The following is a 13,274-nucleotide window of genomic DNA, read 5'->3' on the forward strand; positions in this document are numbered from 1 at the left end:
TGAAGTTTTAATGGTCTATTCATCTGTCGACGCTACATAAAACACTGGCTTAAAAATATATACATATCTGATTATTGTCAATCATAAAAAGATACATTTGAAGAGGAAAATGTTAAATGTATAGTATAAATGGCCAAAGTCTTGGTTATCAAATGGCCCCCTCCCACAGTGTATATGAAGTTAAATCCATGCACTGCAGTCACATAAGTATTGCATCATGTGTGTCTGCATCCCTTTTGTTGATTTGTCATTACATAAAAACAGTGGAAATTCTAGTTTGTTATATTTTTACAGTATTTAAGTTTGAATGGCGTGTGTTCGGTGCCTTAATGACTATGTTTAATTTTTTCCCCAGCTTCCACCTAACACAACAGACTGCAGGGACAAGAATAGCACACAAACTTCAAGAAGAGCCAATGATTGAAAAATCATGTGTAAAGTCTGGTTCTCTTGGCTCCAAACGCCGGTGAATCCATCCTCCAAACACGCGTCTCAGTGGCAACGTGACGGCCTGCATGGACCACATTACCGTAAACACCCCAGAGGAGCGGGAGCCGAGAACGCGCCACAGATTATCAGTTTCCGAAACTAAATCACGCTTTTCAATTATTATTTTCAATTATTCTCCAGATTTTACCGTTGGAAAAGGAGTAAACAATGATACGAGACTGTAATAACGTGTTTTCGTCTACCTCTGTTTTATCCTATTCACAGAAAAGAAAATCACATTACAATAATGATAAAACGTACAAAACTTAGAAATGGCTAAAACGATGACTTTAACTAAAATATTCTACCATTGATGCGGATGTTCCCTTTTTAGCTTAACTACGAATAACACTGAAGTCTAAGTTTCAAAATTAAACAGGTTAATTATCTCAAAACATGATAAATGATACGTGCGCTCCAAAACGAATGTGCTTGCGTTTCTAGTTGAAGTATTAAGGTACGCCCTCCTGTAGGCTCTGTACGTGGCAGCGTCGAAATCCCCCCTCCTTGTCCTTCTCCTAACCCCACCATAAGACTAAAGACGTGCCCATACACCTAACGCTGGCCGCTGTCCCTAAACCCGGGGTAAACGAGGTAAGACGACATCAAATTTCACATTTAAACGCCCGAGAAAACGCCGTTCGCCTCCCCCGGACGTCAGTGAATGGCGGCGGTGTCTCGAACATGATGGGACGGTTGTCAAAAAGCTGATCCGGGCGCTGTGTTGTGAGACAAGCGTGTTTTCGGCTGCCTACTTTAAAGAACTAAGTGGGCTTTTTTTTGTTTTTGTTTTTTAAATTCGTTTTGAATTGTTAGACATTGCGAGAAAATAGTGTCGTAACATCGTGCAGCCAAGAGGAACAAGTTTGAACATAACGGGAGAAAGTTCTTCGAGTTCCAGGCAGTGCGCCAGAAATGCTCACATTCTGCTTAAATTAGAAAAGAATATGTTTTTGTAGCTTGTGCCGACGCAATAAAATAAAAGATAACGCGGTAAAAGTAGAAGATGTTCACCGGAGACTGAGTTCATGCGCTGCGAAATTTCTAGAGAGACGAGTGACGTCAGGCGAACTTGTTCGAACGGAGCGGCTCGAAACCATCAGCAAGACAGTTATTTCTAATCATAATAATTAAAAAAAAACCAATCCATTAGTGAGTCATCCACATTGATTATGGGGACACATGTTGAAACGAGCAGATGGAGGTCAGAAGAGATGATTGATCACAATTTTGGCAGGGTTGCGTAATAATTTAACTGTCATCCTTCCCAAATGTTGGCAGCCAGTTTAGGAACGTGGATGAGCATCCCAACGTGGCGGCTGAACCGTGTTGCGGCTGTAATCTCAAACCACTGCTGTTATGGGAACAGCTTAAATCTATGGAAGGAAGCCTTGTTTGACTTGGGCGCCAAGTTCAGGCCCCGGGTGATAAGAGCAGAGCTGCAGTTAGGAATCTTGAATTACTCAATTCTTGGTGTTTTTTTTTCCCTTAAAAAGTGAGAGTATTTCAAGGATGATTAACAGTATTTACAGGCTGCAATATTTAACTCTTTCTTTCTGAATCCACCCAGGAGACTTTGTGTTGTTGCTGCTGCTGCTAACCAACCAACAGAAAGGCTGGAAAACAGACCAAGGAGGTAATAAAAAAGAAAAGCTTCAAAGGAAATGTGCATTAGGATCATCTGCCCCTAATCCTGATTTATGGTGCATGTCCAGGAATAGCCTGATGATTCATATTCGATGGTGAAAAGTGATTGAACGTGGCAGCAATGTGAGTCTGTTGAATTCTCCCCTCTGAGTTTCAGTTCCGCTGCAGCTTCCTCAGTCATTTTGATGGATAACACACTGCGCGTGTGTTATACAGTTTTGTGATTTACAAGATGTCCTCTGGAAAGTTAAGACACACAGTTAAAACATACAAATCCCTTTATGCTTACCTATGTAAACAACAGCCTACCCGTCCTGTTAGTGTGCGGTTTAACATTAGGCCTGTAAGCGTCGTCTCAGAGGTACACATTTACTCCACAACGGCTGCACTCAGCACAGCAAATTTGTCTTGGTATGCAAAGGTGAGTTTGGGGGGGGGGGGAAGCATGACAAGTATAAATGGATCTGGATGGAGGAAGTAAAAGAAAAATGAAGTGGAAAGGGGAACTTTCACTGAAAGTGGAAGGGGTGGCTCTCGTTTTTAGCAAATGTAAAGTGTTGGCTGAAATGAAAGGCTGAGATTGAACCTGTTATAACTGGACACGCGCATGGACATGCACATTAGCGTCACTCAATCCTGCTTTGTCACACCGGTGTTCGAAATTTAGAGAATTTTTACATTTGTATCCCTCAAACTCCCAAAGTATGTCACAATTTCTGCATCAATCTTGAACAACTGCTGTGTGTGTTGAGTGTCTGGAATCTCACGTTTCTGATGCAGTCATTCAATTTAAGATTTTTTTTTAAATTTGAATGTTTTTAAAAATGAGAGCTTTAATGCTTGTCTTGCTGTGTAAACAGCTGCTGGACCACCCAAGATCCAGAGGAAGAGCTGGCTCACAATTGGTACTAAACTGTGAATGTCCAAGTAAATATTTGGTCCTCAGAAGCATCTGCTCCTTTACATTGTGTCCTGATTCCAACTCCGTGGTGGAGGGCTTTTAATGTGTTATCCCGCCAAATCCGTATAAAATGTGCTATTGAGTTGTGTGAAGAGAACGGCAATTCCCCCCCAGGTGGAATCAGGAAATTTGGCAAATCGAATCCGTCCTATTCCGCGGCATAGTGGAAAGTCTCCTCGGGGACTCGTCGTCTCAGTTTGAATATTCTGTGCACAAGAAACGGCGCCGTATTTCTTCCCATGCTGAGCCTCAAAGTAACAGTATGAACGCATCAGAAATAAAGGCAGGGGCCAGCACTGATGAACCTGTGCCATGAAACACAGCAGAACTTCCATGAATTGTGACTCAGGTGTTTTAACCTGCAGGAAGTGGCCACCTTTGGGCTCTGTAATCACAGAGGCTGCAGATTACAAGGCGAGAGATTAAGTCCTCTCATTTGTAGTTCCACGGCTTTGGTTTTAGGAAGTGATCTTTAATAAACCGGGATTTGTTCTCGAGCTTTAGTCGTGTTGAAATAATGTGGTCTTACAACCAGGGCATGAGCAAGTAGACAAAGTTCTCCAAATATACTGACATTAGATAAAATAGCAGAAAAATGTAAAACGCTGGGTTTTGCCGCACAGCTGAATCACCATCGGCCACACTAATGTGTGCAGCCAAGGCAAATACCCCATTGATCATGCATGCATAACAAGTGTGTGTTTAGCCTTTATAATCATGTCACTGTTTGGAAAATTATTCAGTACTTGTTATATTTTCTCTGGTATTTGGCGATGTTTATAGTCCAATGTGAGGCGCCTTGTTGTGAAAAACCCAACTAATGTTCATAGGACGCTTCATTGAGCCGGTTTTCCCAAACTGGTGCGTTGCTTTAGATGAAATATTCTGCATTTCTGTGTCCATGTGATTTGTAGGCATGTTTGGAAACAAGTTTGAACAGCTCTGCAGCTCTCCTGCGTTGTAATAAGGTAGTTCTTAGTAGTTCTCTTCTGTCTCCGTCTGCAGCATAAAAGAGCTGCAGTTAGTTTAAACTACTAAAATTGGAATTTAGAAAACTCTGTCGACTCTCTCACAAAATCATAGGAACACAATTCTAATTCTCCTGACCTTTTTTACCGGCTCTTAGAGCTTTTAAATAATGACCCAGGCTTGTTTGTTTCTACCATATGGTGCCATCGTCTCCTGTTTGCCTCATTACAAGAGTCATTTGTCAGAAATGTGCCAGATTTCACCCTAAATAGACAAGCTTGAGTTTTTAGCTTCTGCAGAAGCTTCTGTAAATACGTCAGATTTTTACATGCAACAGACAAATCAGCTGCAGAGAAGTGATGTGTTAAAATGGAATTAGATGCTGCCCAGGAGGGGAAAAGTGTAATTTTTCACATAAGCAGAGCCAACAAAGCTGGTCTCCAGCACAGGACGCTGTGATTCTCTACATAACAGGTCCATTGTGTTGCTCTGTAACACAACACTGTTACACACACAGCTTGTGCTGCTTGGCTCTCAGTGATACTGCTTTTTAAAGAACAAAAGGTAAATGTGGTGGAAAGAAAGTAACATATGCCAAGGAAATAAGCTCGGGTGAAAGGGGGGGTGTTGCCTGTTTTAAATATATAGGATGTTATGTTTACTAAATTCTGGGGCTTTGAAATGTTCTGCTCAGACACTGGTGAGATTCAGCTTCTGTTAGCGTAAATCTCTTTCGACATGGTGAATTCCCTTTTAATCTTACAGGTTACTGAGAGTGACACAATGAGGACTTTCCTGCCTTCCATCCTCTGGGTGCTGCTGCTGCACTGCTGCGGCCAGATGACACAGGCTGAGGTCTTCACTTCCATAAGTAGGTTCAAATGGAGGTTTAATCTAATCAAACACAAGAGCTTCTGGACCCAGACTTCAATTAGTGGGGGGAAAAGGCAATCAGGGTGGTAGTATGACTAGAATCATCCATCATTTGAATGTGCTGTTTCCGCAAATTCACTTTGTTTGATTCTACTATTGAAATTAATCAGATACATAAAATAAGCATCAAATGTGCATCTTTTGAAACTCCCTGAATCAGTGTTTTCTGACATGTTATTTCATCTAATATCATAGAATAGTTCCCCTGATAAATTGTCTGCATCATTTTAATCTGTGAGATACAATACATTCTCTTCATTTACTGCTTTTGGGAAGGTTTTATGAAAAAAAGACACATTCCTCCTAAACAAACTAGATGAATCACCACTGGCCCTTTCTGTGGCTTTTTAATGATGCTTTTTTAGCCCAGCTTTCCCATCACAGCCTCCTGGATGAGCACCCCACTGTCATTTCAGCTGTTTTAGAGGTTTGAGTCCCGTATTTTGTGGCTGCGTAGTTATTCTTAGTCGTTATTTTGGGCTTGGTGTAGGTTTACAGTTAAAAGGTTACCAGTATTAACCTTTACAAGGCTTGCTTTAATCCAGTTGCAATAAAGAGTAGAGATCATTTTCATCACCCATATTGAAATTTAGAATTGGGGAGAATGTAAGCTACACTATTACAATAAATACAGAGGAATTTCAAATTCACCCTGTGCATTTTTATTTCTTTATTTCATTTTTTCTCCTATATTTATCTGCCTTCATCTGTGTCCGCAGGCCATCTGACGGATCTCATCTACACAGAAAAAGAGCTGGTCCAGTCTCTGAGAGAGTACATTAAAGCAGAGGAGTCAAAGCTTGCTGCTGTCAAGAGGTGCGTTCAGGGACACTAACTCAAGACTGTGCATTTCACCTTATAGGAGTGTTATTACTAAAGGGGTATGCGTGGAAGCTGTAGTAGCCTCGTTTTTATCCCCATCTTTCAGCTGGGCGAACAAACTCGATGCTCTAACCAGAGTGTCCACCTCTGACCCGGAAGGCTACTTGGGTCACCCAGTAAACGCCTACAAGCTGATGAAGAGGCTCAACACAGAGTGGACTGAACTGGAGAGCCTGGTGCTGCAGAATCCCTCTGATGGTAGGGAAGAGAAGGGGAATCAAGCAAAGACGGGATGAATCAGAGGTCAAAAGGATATGTGTCATTCATCAGTTAGTCAGTGTAATCTATTTAAAAAGAGCTTTGCAGGTTGGCTGCCTCATCTGTATTACAGATATTCCTAACTGAATCTGTATTTATATACTGTAGGTCGGGAGTCAGGAAACCCACCCAAGTCCCCCTTTTTTCTTTATATCCTATTTAGATAACTGCATAAATGGCATAGCAAAAATAGAATGACTAAAATTTGACTTTTTAATGTTCCTCATGTTGAAGCCGAGTGGAAATTTCTGCAGCTCTTCTCTGCTCAGAAGCTGTTGTTTCTTATCAGGCATCTTTAGGAAAGACTGTGCTTGGATCTGGTGTGTTGTGCAAACTGCTCATACCATAGGATCTTATCATAGTGTAAAATATGTAGTGGGAATGATTCAAGGCGCTCTGTATATGCAGCAGAAACTGGATGAAAACTAAACATGGAAACACTAAATAAATAAAGCCTGACTTTTCCATTTTTTAGTATTGTCAGGCTTCCTGTATACGTGGCCTGATTTTTGATAAATGTTTTCCTGAAGGGTGATTGTTTATCTTCTGTAATCAAAGCAATTCTCTGGAAATTGTCAAGACAAGGAAATAAAATGAAGCTAGTTTAGCTAACCACCTTGTGTTTTATTCGTGAATTGTTGAGGTCTTCATTGACTTCTGGGGTTATTTATTTCCTGCCTTTCTAGGGTTCATTTCCAACATATCCACACACCGACAGTACTTCCCAGATGAGGAAGATGCCACCGGTGCTGCAAAGGCGCTGATGCGTCTTCAGGACACGTATCAACTGGATTCTGAGGCCTTCGCCAGAGGAAAGCTGCCAGGTAAAACCAAGAGCGTATTTATCATAAAATATCAACAACTGGCATGTCATCAAAATAATACAAAACTAATAAAGACTAACTGTTCTTTTTGGTATTACTGGGCTTTATAGGGATGCACTCCAGCGCTCTTCTGACTGTGGACGACTGTTTTGACATGGGAAAGACGGCATACAACGAAGCTGACTATTATCATGCCGTGCTGTGGATGCAGCAGGCCCTGAAGCAGCTGGACGCTGGGGAGGAAGCCGTAGTCTCCAAGGTGGATATTTTGGACTACCTCAGCTACTCCGTCTACCAGATGGGAGACCTCCCCCGAGCTGTCGAGCTCACACGCCGCCTGTTGGTTATTGGTAGGAAACAGCATGGACGTGCTATTGCATTCTCCTCCCTCACTTTGCTAACTGTATAATTGGGTTTACCAGAACAGCAGGGTGTAGCCTTCAAAGGTTAAAATTTGTGGTTTCTAACCCTAATTTTAGTTTCTGCATCAAGGACTCTGCTGGAAGCACCAAGCCACATCTTAAATCCTTGTTTCTCCTTCACGTGAAATGAATGGGGCAGAATATTTATACTACCCTCCATATATGCTGAATGAAAATGGGGGGAATAAATGAATTATTACATGTTATCTGTTAAAAAAAGCGAACGAAAACCACTTTTTTAACATTGACACATTCGGTATGTTAACATCAGGCATCTGGCAGTCAGTCAGCTGAGTAATGCCACTAAAATAGAATCGTTCCCTGCACCAACAGACTCCAGCCACGAGAGGGCAGGAGGCAATCTCCGTTACTACGAGAACCTACTTCGCAAGCAGCTTAGTGAACTGAACCAAGACTATGAGCCTGCCTCTGAGGAACCCATCCAGCTCGGAACATACAGCCGACCTAAAGACCATTTACCCGAGAGGGAGGCTTATGAGGCCCTGTGCAGAGGAGAGGGGCTGCAGATGGTGAGGCACTTTCAGCTGTAATGAAAAGATTGTGCATTCAGTGGAACGTGTCTTATTTAAAAGTGCCGTTTGATTAAATGTGTCAGAACAAGGTTTTGCATCATTCTTCATTTTAGATAAAGCATAATTGTGCTTATCATACACACTTTTTTGAATTTTTTTTTTTTTTTTTTATTTTGATTTTTGTTCCCAGAATGAAGCAAGGCGTAGCCGTCTCTTCTGCCGTTACCAGGATGGCAACAGGAACCCTCACCTGCTGCTGAAGCCCATTAAAGAGGAGGATGAATGGGACAGCCCGAACATTGTGCGCTACCTGGACTTCCTGTCCGATGAAGAGATTGAGAAAATCAAAGAGCTGGCTAAACCCAAGGTGAGACATTGCAAAAAAAAAAAAATAAATTGCTCTAATTCAGAGATTTACAGGCCCATGCTTTTGTTCTCGTAGCTCGCCAGAGCTACGGTCCGTGATCCTAAAAGTGGAGTCCTGACCACAGCCAGCTACAGAGTCTCAAAAAGGTAACGAAGGCAGATTTACAAATGGAACACAATCAGGAGGGTTTTCTTTGTCCTTACGTTGGTGAAATATTTCCATTTGCTGAGTGCTCATTCGTTTATGCTGGTGCACGATGGTATTCCTCAGTGCATGGCTAGAAGGGGAGGAAGATCCCATCATTGCTCGAGTCAACCAGAGAATAGAAGATCTCACAGGCCTTACAGTAAAAACTGCCGAGCTACTACAGGTAATTTTAAGAATAGGCACAAATTATATCAACCCTAGTGATGCATGCTGTATGTCTAAATAGCCTTTGCCTATATTTGATGCAGGTTGCTAACTATGGAGTGGGAGGACAGTATGAGCCACATTTTGACTTTTCAAGGGTGAGTTGTTTAGACTGCAGCGTATCTGCTTGATCTGAGGCTCGCAGCTGCATTGCTCAAGGTTTCCCATTTTATAACATTTTAGTGCAAACAGCCCTGCCACAGCTGTCCCCTTCAACAGTTCTCAATGGACTATCTATCGACTGTTGGTCACTAGGATTGATCTGACTTTGTTTTAGAAAACGGCATATTTATCTGCCCTCTTCTGCGTCTGAAGACCATCTGTCAGATCTCATTTACACAGAAATAGAGCTTGATTCATAGAAAATGAATAGAACATCTAATATAAAAGAAACCTTATAAAAATGCAGGAATCTGGCTTTATTTGGCTGTTAGAGGCACTGCAAATTTCTCAATAATGGTCGTCTTTCACGTTACCCTTAATGATATTTGACAGCTTCGGCTGTGGGTAGAGATAAAATCAGAGAACAGCCGTAAAGCACTTCATAAAAAAGGAAGTGAGACAAATCAAAGTTAATGGGACATATTGTCTTGTTTTTCTCGCGTGACAAATTCAGTATTTGTTGCATTGTAAATGTCCTGGTCTTGAAATTACAAAAGAAATTAGGCCATTTTTGAAATAATCTGCTGTTAGATTTACCCAGCTTAGTCATCAAATCCCACAATATTAGAAAATGTTATTACGGTCATGTTTTGCCAACATCTGCTTGTGGGATCTGTAGAGAAACATCCTGTCCTCCATCGAGCGTTAAATTTCCAGTTCCAGCTTGGATGGCTCGGTCCAACGGTTGCATTTTGGTAAATCTCATTCTCTGTACATGTTCCTTTGTTTTTCATGCATTCTAACCTAACAACCCTTTTTAAGAGGTATCCCTTTTAGAGGGTTGGAGTGTAAGTGCACTTTATGGCAGACTCCCGCATCTTTATGGAAATGGGTTGAATGTTTTGAACATCTGTTGCAGCGCCCTTTTGACAGCAACCTCAAGGTCGATGGAAATAGACTTGCTACATTCCTAAACTATGTAAGTACGGGCGAACGGACGAACAGGTTTTAATCATTTATTTTCACTTTTGGATTTTATCTTTATAGAAAGATGAACCTGATGCGTTCAAAAGGTTAGGCACTGGAAATCGCGTGGCAACCTTTTTGAACTACGTGAGTATGCGCATCCAGTTGCCGAGGAAGGCTGACACCCGTGCACCATCCTTCTTTGGTTGCAGCTTCATGGGATCATACATAAGCTCTGGTTCAATCTTGGACTTGGATTGATTGACTTGCAGAAGGCCATCTCTTGGCGAGTATGGTGCTAGATGTAGATATGACAAGATTTCTAAACTACTGACAGTTCAGTCACTTTATGACTAAACAAATAATGATCAGTAACCTAAGAATTCTTTTTTTGGTTTGTCAATCAGTTCTAGTACATGTTGTGGAGAGTTGTGTTGCCTGTCTCCCATTAACACGCTGATGTAAAAACAGGTCTTTAGAGAATCTTTGCTAACACTGGGACATTTATGAGAAAATGGAATAAAGAATTTGAGCCAAAACTCTTTTTAATTGATATATTGTTACATAAATGTAAGGATTTTTAAGATTAGATTCTGATCAACCTTTTTTATTGAGATGTATCGGAAGATGTAGAATTTAAATTTACAGCACACAGAAACTCAGTCCGACAACTTTTTAACTGAAATTCCCGTTTAAATTTTAAATCAGCAACAGCCCCAAAAATGACCTCTGCATTTAACGCATCATCTACACGGCTGTAGTGAACACAAGCCCGTGACCTGTCCCGGGATTTGTGTGATAAGCTTTATTGTGCTGTCCAGCTTTGACTGCTGGAGGCATGACCCGTACCGGAGCCCAGAAGGTGTCCAGTCTGGAACCAGGAGTGTGTTAGCAGCACAGCTTTCCAGTCTTGGTTGTCCAAACCATCGCAGAGATACTTGAAAGGATGTAGGGAATTTGGAATCAGAGTCAGCACCTTAACATCCTTTTCACTCTCCTCAAACCATCCCTGAACAGTTCCAACATGTGCCAGGGTTCATTATCTGGCTGAAAGAGGCCACAGGTGTCAGGACTTGTCGTGAATGGGAATTCATGTCAGGTCTGCAAAAATGATGAGGAACACCCCACAACAGCTGTGATTTTGGACCAGCTCACAACCACCACAATCATCAAAATCCGGCCGTCGTAAAACATGAACAGATCCTTATGCTCGCCCTATTTCCTGTTTTTAACAAGTCAAATTTGAGAACATAATTGCTCACATTTGTTGTCTTAAATACCCCATTGAAGAGATAATCAGTCATGCCTACTGTGTTCAAAATAACTTGTTTTGCTGCTCAATTTGGTGCCTCTATGTATTGACCAGTTATACCAGTTCTAGAGGCTGGATAATTAAGCTCTACAGAATATAGTTGGTGGGATGTATGTGTTGATAAAAAGCTGGTGTTTTGAGAGATACTTCTCAATCTGTTCATGAAGGGCTAACCTGCTCAGATGTTGCTGTGGAGTGTTGTTTATGCATTTATTTAGCAGTTTGTTCAATATCTTGCAACATATGACACATTCAGAATCACGCTACTCGCTTTACAAAGCTGAATGGCCTCTAAGAAACGTGAGATTTAGATTTCAAGGCTGAAATTTAAAAGAGAAACATTCTTTTGTTCTATCTTCCATCTTTCTCGTATGAACACTGGGGATCTTCCTACTTTCAAGACTTCCCCAGAACCTTTTTTTTTTTTTTTTGAATGATATTATTTTATTCTTTAAACAGTAGTGAAGTAGAAAATATTTCCTTATTTTCTTTCATTTACTTTGCATCTGTCTGTATATATGCATGAACAATTACGAAGACAGGGTTCCCATATATATGGTACATATAAGATTTTACCCTTCAATAATAATTTTAAGTGGGAAACAAATGCATATGTTGAAGCAGTTTATTTATTTTTTTATTTTCCTATTTGAGGAAGTCTGATTCCAGGCGGTCTTTTTGCAGATGAGTGACGTGGAAGCAGGAGGCGCTACGGTCTTCCCTGACTTTGGAGCAGCGATCTGGCCCAGAAAGGTGAACGAGGACCCAACAATTGAAACCACATTATGTGAAGCATTTTCTGAATATGCCGCAAGGCGTCTTTTGAGGTTACAGGAAGGTGACGAGTGCATCCCTTCCCCTGTTAGGTTCAGGGCCTCGGCTCAATACTGAGCTATATTAAATATACAATCATGCAGGTTTTAGGTGCGTCTCAAAGGAACATCCACGTGAATAAGAGGAACCAAACATTCCCACCAAACTGTTGCATCACTTTGTCATTACTTTATAAGCTAAATTTATATCTTAATGTTGCATGTCTGCACATCAGCACCTAATTTATCCCTTTATAAGGCAAAATGGTAAATAGCCAACAATCTAATAAAGCTTAAACTCTGGTGGCGCTGCTCCTACAGGAGATGTTGGGATTCCATCTCTTCCATCATTTTTAATATGCATTGTCCTGAATGTAACAACTAAATGTTGTGTAATTACTTCATGAGAGATTAGCACATTAGTTTTATTGTGTTAGTCAGTTTTAATGTTCTTCTTTCACCAAAGGGGACAGCAGTGTTCTGGTACAATCTGTTCAAGAGTGGGGAGGGGGACTATAGGACCAGACATGCAGCCTGTCCTGTCCTAGTAGGAAATAAATGGGGTGAGTGAAGCATGTAACACATTTAATGTACAAATACCTGTTTAAAATAATCATTTAAATGTCATTTGTTTGGGTATAATGGACTTTTATTCTGCCTTGTCAGTGTCGAACAAGTGGATTCATGAGCGAGGTCAAGAATTCAGGAGACCCTGCGGTTTGACAGAAGTGGATTGAATTACACAAAGACATAAAAATTCTCACTACACACTAGACTACATCTTACTTTAACGTCACCCTCAGCAGTGCCTTCCCTCTGGGGGTGTTCCAACTCACACTCATTTAGAAACACTCTTCCTGTCTCTACGTCTGACATGAAAACTGTGCAACAGCTCTGCACAGTCTGTTATCACCTGAAGACACGGAACAATGTGGACACTCCAACAAAAGGAATTATTTAATGTGAAAATGCAACGTTTAGGTAGTTCTTAATATGTGTGCTCCCAATGTTGTGGAAGCCTGCTAATGTTAGCATCCCCTCTCATACAGGTTTCAAGCCCAGCTTATGTAATCAGTAAAAGCATCTTAAAACTTGCTTTGTAGCTCTAACATGTCTCCATTCCTCCTAGCTTTATCTGTATTTACATTTAAAGCCCTGCACTCCTTGTGTGGTCATAACGTAATTTTTTGCCCTTGCCAAGAAACACTTTTATGTCCACGATAGATTTTTTACGAATGTATTTATGTGGCATTTAAATTATTGCGTGCTCTTCTTACATGATTGCTCATAAGCAAAGAGCAATAAACAGCTTCTTTTATGACCTGCAATGTTTCGTGTCTTGATTTACTACAAGTTGACTGTCTTGGTACAAGCTGAGAGGAAGGA

The 13,274-nt window shown here is 41.0% G+C and overlaps 1 protein-coding gene across 4 annotated transcripts; it reads left to right on the plus strand.

The window, feature by feature from the left end:
• The first annotated feature begins 926 nt into the window (after nucleotides 1-926).
• Nucleotides 927-13,216, plus strand: p4ha2 (procollagen-proline, 2-oxoglutarate 4-dioxygenase (proline 4-hydroxylase), alpha polypeptide 2). 4 transcript variants are annotated; one of them, XM_057055369.1, is made up of 17 exons: nucleotides 927-1,083; nucleotides 2,060-2,125; nucleotides 4,832-4,937; nucleotides 5,719-5,815; nucleotides 5,928-6,079; nucleotides 6,826-6,963; nucleotides 7,074-7,313; nucleotides 7,719-7,915; nucleotides 8,109-8,285; nucleotides 8,361-8,431; nucleotides 8,556-8,655; nucleotides 8,741-8,794; nucleotides 9,718-9,777; nucleotides 9,846-9,911; nucleotides 11,761-11,829; nucleotides 12,355-12,451; nucleotides 12,555-13,216. In XM_057055369.1, exons 3-17 carry the CDS (start codon nucleotides 4,850-4,852, stop codon nucleotides 12,623-12,625), a joined length of 1,677 nt encoding a protein of 558 aa, XP_056911349.1. In that variant the 5' UTR covers nucleotides 927-1,083; nucleotides 2,060-2,125; nucleotides 4,832-4,849; the 3' UTR covers nucleotides 12,626-13,216. The 4 variants fall into 4 exon arrangements, 3 of the variants coding, with proteins under 3 accessions (XP_056911349.1, XP_056911351.1, XP_056911350.1); XM_057055371.1 differs by lacking the exon at nucleotides 9,846-9,911; XM_057055370.1 differs by lacking the exon at nucleotides 9,718-9,777 and having other exon boundaries at nucleotides 928-1,083.
• Nucleotides 13,217-13,274: the final 58 nt, after the last annotated feature.

This window comes from Takifugu flavidus, chromosome 14 (genome assembly GCF_003711565.1).
Source record: "Takifugu flavidus isolate HTHZ2018 chromosome 14, ASM371156v2, whole genome shotgun sequence".
NCBI classification, from domain to species: domain Eukaryota; kingdom Metazoa; phylum Chordata; class Actinopteri; order Tetraodontiformes; family Tetraodontidae; genus Takifugu; species Takifugu flavidus.